The 5,894-nt window shown below is 59.0% G+C and overlaps 2 protein-coding genes across 2 annotated transcripts in view; one reads left to right on the top strand and one right to left on the bottom strand.

Moving 5' to 3' along the window:
• Positions 1-1,100, top strand: part of TMEM79 (transmembrane protein 79) — a 1,883-nt gene extending 783 nt beyond the window's left edge. The window contains 3 exon segments of the mRNA XM_009582100.1: positions 197-410; positions 894-918; positions 921-1,100. Of these exon segments, the coding sequence (XP_009580395.1) occupies positions 197-410; positions 894-918; positions 921-1,100 (419 nt within the window).
• A 2,131-nt stretch (positions 1,101-3,231) lies between these two features.
• Positions 3,232-5,879, bottom strand: LOC104079908 (chromosome unknown open reading frame, human C1orf85). Its single transcript, XM_009582099.1, has 5 exons — positions 5,625-5,879; positions 5,115-5,297; positions 4,753-4,971; positions 4,312-4,589; positions 3,232-3,400 (listed from the first exon to the last, which is right to left on the bottom strand). Exons 1-5 carry the CDS (start codon positions 5,874-5,876, stop codon positions 3,232-3,234), a joined length of 1,101 nt encoding a protein of 366 aa, XP_009580394.1. The 5' UTR covers positions 5,877-5,879.
• Positions 5,880-5,894: the final 15 nt, after the last annotated feature.

Genomic DNA, 5,894 nt, shown 5'->3' with positions numbered 1-5,894 from the left:
GAGCGGGGGCTGTGGGGAGCGGGGAGCAGAGCCGGGGCTGAGCTCTTTGCAGCTCCATTGCTCCCACCAGGAGCAGCAGACTGAATTTTCCTACCCTCTTCCCGCCCCGTCGCATCTCTCTCTGATCCTCCCCTAGCCCTCGGGCCCCAATGCAGTTTCACTGGGTGCCTGCTCAGCCCCTCTCTCTGCCCCCCAGGGATGATCGTCAGCGGCATCTCCCGCCTTTGCTCCTCTGCACTGGAGCCCTTCGGGGAGCTGCAGCGGGAGGTGGAGATCCACCGCACCTACGTCTCCCAGTCCATCCATCTCTTCATCCTCTACTTCTTCAACATGGCTGTGCTGGCCACCTACCTCCCGCAGGAGGTCCTCAAGCTCATCCCCCTGCTCACGGGGCTTTTTGCCATCTCCCGGTAAGTGGCTCCTTTACCCTACCTGGGCTGCGGCACTGCCCAGGGTGCAAACGGGGTCTGTCGGTGCTGGCAAACACCATGCCTTGGTGCAAACTCCCGCTCCGGCCGTGCCTCACCTGGCCAGGAAAGCCAACACAGGGGAAGGGCTGCTCCATCCCTCATCCCACTTCCCACAGCAGCCGTGCCTGGTAAACCCTCGCTGGGGTCAGAACCCCTGAGCGAAGCTGGGTGTCGGCCCCAAGGCATCGCCCTTGCTGAGCCCGCACCTCTCTGCCACCATGCCTTGGTGCAAACTCCCGCTCCGGCCGTGCCTCACCTGGCCAGGAAAGCCAACACAGGGGAAGGGCTGCTCCATCCCTCATCCCACTTCCCACAGCAGCCGTGCCTGGTAAACCCTCGCTGGGGTCAGAACCCCTGAGCGAAGCTGGGTGTCGGCCCCAAGGCATCGCCCTTGCTGAGCCCGCACCTCTCTGCCCTCTCCAGGTTGATTTACTGGCTGGGGTACGCCATATCGGGCGCTCCTTCCGTGCCTTCGGCTTCAGCATGACCTTCTTGCCCCTCCTGGCCATGCTACTCTGGAACCTTTACAACATGTTCGTCCTGGAGCCTGAAAATCTCCTTGCTGTGGCAACGCCAAAGACCGAGGACCGCTCCAAGGACAGTGGAGCCAAACTCCGGTACTGGGGGTGAGGGAGGCCCCGGGCAGATGGGGTGACTGGACCCCATGGTGCAGAGGGGTTGAGCCCTCCCCACTGCCCTGCCTTTTGAGCCCTGAAGATGGAAGGGTGCAGGAAGATCTGGTTTTGCTGGGTGCCTGGGGTTGACAGAGCTAAGCTGTAAAACCCTCTGCACTGGGAGTTCCCTGCAGGAGGGCAAACAGGGCCCAGAGCAAGACCCAGTGAGCCCTGTTCCATGAGGATGGGTTGGGGTGGGATTTACCTAACCTCCTGCTGGAGCTGGCTTTGCCCAATAAAGCCCTTCACCAAATAGCTCTGTGGCTGTTTTGGGGAGGGTGGGTTAAATTCCCCTGGGAAATCACTGCTGCCAGTACTCGTAGCTTCGTCGATGGGATGGCATCATGCAGCCCCAAAATGATGTTTCTAAGAGGGGAAAAAATGATGCTTCCCCAAACTGTCCATCTCCCAGTGCTGCAAATCACCCCAGCCCTGCATCCTGCACCTGGCTCCCTGCCCTGCGGGGTGGCCAGTCCCACCCAGCCTGTCCTTCCTCCTCCTCCTCTTCCTCCTGGCGGAGGTTCAGCACCTGGTTCACAAACCAGTTGGCCGGGTAGGAGGGAGGGAGCCCTGCTGTAAGGAGGGGTGCAGGGAGAAGCCGGGATGGGTGAGATGGCACCAGGCTTGCTGCTGCCTAGGGCTGGGGATGGCCGATCCCCCCCAGGACCCAGCCTGCACCCCTCAGGGCAAGAGGCCCCACCTCAGAGTCCTTTGCAGACACAAAGGGACCCCTGGGAATCCAGCCCCATGCAAGTCTGATTGTCTCAGTTCTCCGATTCTCAGGCATAACCCAAAACAGTTAAAAATCCACCAAAGAAAGGGAAAGACCCTCCATCCCTAGATCTGCCAAGTGTTTGGCTTGTCCCACCTCCCACCCCTGAATCTGTGTCATGGGAGCAGTTCACCCACTGCAGCCCAGTCGAGTCAGAGAATGGGAACAGTCTGACTCTTTCAAATGCACTTCTCAGCAGGGAGATGGCCCACGGCCTGGGCTCACGCTGACCCCACGGCTCATACGCAAAACCGCCCTAGAGCACTTCAGGCTGCTGCGGGGCATCAGTCAATCCAGGGGCACGGAGCCTCCCTCCTCTCAGAGGTATGTTTTTGTACCTTGGCTCCTGATGAGTTCCAGCACCCTTCAATTCCTGCGAGGCTCGAGAGCTGCTCTCCTCGCGCTCACCCACGTGCAGTGTTTCCACAGGAAACTGCTCTTAGAAATCCACTTTATTTGGTTAAAGACAAGTCAGTGATGGAGAACATGAAAACACAGCACACCCCCAAGTGATGTGGTACCTCTGCAAACACTGAACAGCCACAGACCACGCCTGCCCCATGGCTTCAAGCACCTGGACAGCACCTCTGAGCCAGCCCTGCAGAGCCAATGGCTGCAGTTAACTGAGAGCAAGGCTAGATCAGCCTTGACATACCTGAGCTCAAGCAGCTGCTGCAAAACAGCACTGGGTTTCCCTCTTGTACCAGCAGCACTCACCGAGGACAGCACAGCAGAAAGTGCCTGTTGGGGATTGAGGAGTCCGTGAGCCCCAGCTGGGTTGAGGGGGGCTGTTTTGGGATGCCCCCAGCACAGCAAGAAGCAGCAAGGCACCCTGCACACTGGCAGGAGCAGTACCAGTCCCCTGCCCCGTATTCTAGCTCTGCTCCTGGGTTGGAGCCACCCAAGCAACCCTGGAGCGCTCTGGAATTGGTACAGGACAGGGCACAGCCAGTCCCAGCTTGGCTGCAGACATGACAACAGTGGTTTTATCCCTTGGGAGAAGGAGGATCTTTCCGTGGCTTAAGGCAACACTGACCAACTCCCCCCAGTCACTTCCCTTGGCTGGATGGATCAGGAAAAAACAGAGGAAGAAGTGTAATCAGATGCAGGATCTGGGCAGTAGGAGGGAGCAGCACAGAGGGATACGTGATGTGGGCAACTGCTGCAAACGTTGCCCTGGTCCCCTCCGAGCCTAGACTGCAGGGACGGAGAGGAGGACAAAGAGGAGATTGCAGGCATCGGAGCCCCTGCAGCAGCCGCGGTTGTCTCCTGGCGACAAGAAGGATCCTGGGGGTCTCTCTAGGTACTGTCCCACTCAGTTGATGGGCTCGTACTCAGAGTAGCGTTTCCTCTGGGCAAAGAGGACCACGCAGCTGCCGACCAGGAGCAACGCCATGGGGGTGCCCAGTGCCACGGCCATGATGGAGATGACGAGGGGGGAGAAAGTGTCCTTGGGGGGCTGCCCGAAGCCCAGCAGCGCCGACCTGCAGGAGGGGATGAGACAAATCAGCCATGGAGATGGGGATCAGCTGTGTCCCACGGGTGGGATATCTGGGGCTTTCTACACCGACAGCATCAGATCAATAGAATCATAGAATCACAGAATCACAGAATCATTAAGGTTGGAAAAGACCTCTAAGATCATCAAGTCCAACCGTCAACCCAACACCACCATGCCCACTAAACCACGTCCCTAAGCGCCTCATCTACACGTCTTTTAAATACTTCCAGGGATGGCGACTCCACCACTTCCCTGGGCAGCCTGTTCCAAGGCCTGACCACTCTTTCAGTGAAGAAGTTTTTCCTAACGTCCAGTCTAAACCTCCCCTGGTGCAACTTGAGGCCATTTCCTCTCGTCCTATCGCTGTTACTTGGGAGAAGAGACCGACCCCCACCTCGCTACAACCTCCTTCCAGGTAGTTGTAGAGCGCGATGAGGTCTCCCCTCAGCCTCCTCTTCTCCAGGCTAAACAGCCCCAGTTCCCTCAGCCGCTCCCCATCAGACTTGTGCTCCAGGCCCTTCACCAGCTTCGTTGCCCTTCTCTGGACACGCTCCAGCACCTCAATGTCCTTCTTGTAGTGAGGGGCCCAAAACTGAACACAGGATTCGAGGTGGGGCCTCACCAGGGCCGAGCCCAGGGGCACGATCACCTCCCTACTCAATATTTCTTGGCAGGATCCCACATGGGGCAGGGGAGGGTCTCCCAGACTGGGGGAGGGGTGAGGGGATGCATCAATAAACTGCAAAACTCCTTGCTACAGGATCATAGGAGGACATAGACTTTTGAAAGGAGATAGTTATTAAACAGAGAAGCCCTCTAACCTAGCAGTTCCCCAAACTGCACCTTATTAGTGGCTGGGAGAGCATCATTTCATGCACAACGGACCCCACTCACCAGCTAAGGTAGCGTTTCTCCTGGTAAACCTTTCCATCCTCTCCCCCAAAAGAGATATTGATGGCGCTGATGGTGTAGGCGCTGCCTACACCCTCCCCAAAGTAGGCGTGGACGATGCTGGACACGGGCAGGGTCCAGTTGGCTGCTTGCAGACCGTGAGACCGGCACTGGATGCTGTCCTCGCGCCTGGGGGTCTGGGAGCCGTAGGCTGTCGCCTTCCACTGCAGGAAGCTGAGTATGGAGCTGTCATTTTGGGACTCGGCTACCAGGGAGAGCATCTGGTGGAGGGAGAGCAACGGGTGGTGAAGTGAGGACAGGTCTTCAAGCCAAGGTGAGCCATCGTGGGGAGCCACAGGTTGCCCAGGCTGCTTGCCCCAGATCCCCCTCACCCTTGTTCCTGCACTGGGACGTCCCTGAGCCCAGTGCTCACCCCACGCTCACCTCAAAGATGGTGGGAGTGTACTCATCGTCGATGGAGCGTGCTGAGCGCAGCTTCTGCGCCACTCCTATCTCCTCCACCGTGGCCACCTCCAGTGCAAATCGGGAGCTGTTGCCCCGCGGAGCCACCCCAGCCAGGACAAACTCCACTTTAGAGCTGTTTGCCGTGTGCAGGAGGCTGGGCAGGGTCCTGTCACGGCCGCTGGCCTCGTAGGCTGTCACCTGCAGGGGACACGGGTCAGAGGGATAGCACGATCACTGCTTGGGACACCTCTCTAGAAAGTGCTTTGGACATGATATTCACTGTGTTCTCCCTGAAGCATCCCAGCGCAGTATATACCTCGTCTCTGCCCCTGTAGACTTACCCGAAATGCCAGGCTGCCGTTGGAGAAGCTGCTGCTGGGGTCAGTGGCCGGGATGCCCGTGAACTCGGCCGTCAGGGCCGTGTGGTTGAGGGTGTGATTGATGCCGTCCCAGGAAAAGTCAGACAGGTCGTACGTGGGGTAGAAGAGCTCTTCCAGCGTTTCGGCCTCGCTGTACTCAAACACCTAGGGGGAAGGAAGAGGAGAGGGGCCTGGAGCCACCAGCAGGTGCTGCGGACATCACCGCTTTGTGCTGTGGTCCATGGGCTGCTGTGCACCAGGCTGCCACTGCCACCGGGGAGAGGATGGAGACCAAAAAGGAGCTGCCTTGGCCAAACATCTCAAGGCACCATCACAGCTCAAGCCAGAGATAACCAGGGTAGGACACACAAGGCCCCATTTCGCTGCAGCTGGGAAAGCTGCCGACCGACCTGCTCTGCCCCAAGCAACCCCACGCGCCCTCTCCACCATGGGGCAGCTCTCCCGGAGCAGGGCCACCTTCCTCAGTGGTACCTTGGTGAAGACAACGGCAGTGGAGTAGACAACGCTGCTGGGAGGGTCGATCCAGATGGCGCCCGCAGGAGCGGGCGAGAGCAGCTGGGTCCAGTTGATGCGCAGGGCGCTGCTCCGGCTCTCCGTAGCCACCAGCAGCACGGCGGGGGCCCCGATACTGCTCCAGATGTAGTGCAGGGTGTCACTGGGCCCCACCGCCCGCACGTGAAGCAGGTTGACGGAGGAGTTGTTCCAGCCAGGGTTGTACTGCATCGCCACCTGCAGAGGAAG

This window comes from Fulmarus glacialis, unplaced genomic scaffold, assembly GCF_000690835.1.
Source record: "Fulmarus glacialis isolate BGI_N327 unplaced genomic scaffold, ASM69083v1 scaffold28357, whole genome shotgun sequence".
NCBI lineage: Eukaryota > Metazoa > Chordata > Aves > Procellariiformes > Procellariidae > Fulmarus > Fulmarus glacialis.
Note: the sequence above shows the minus strand (reverse complement) of the source record. Positions and strands in the feature narration are given on the sequence as shown.

Bases quoted from the DNA above. Each gene is read 5' to 3' on its own strand.
- LOC104079908 (XM_009582099.1), bottom strand. From the start codon at position 5,876: ATGCAGTACAACCCTGGCTGGAACAACTCCTCCGTCAACCTGCTTCAC. The intron at 5,298-5,624 runs GTACCACTGAGG...CCTTCCCCCTAG, and splicing joins CTGCCGTTGTCTTCACCAAG to GTGTTTGAGTACAGCGAGGC. The intron at 4,590-4,752 runs GTGAGCGTGGGG...TCCCTCCACCAG, and splicing joins ACACTCCCACCATCTTTGAG to ATGCTCTCCCTGGTAGCCGA.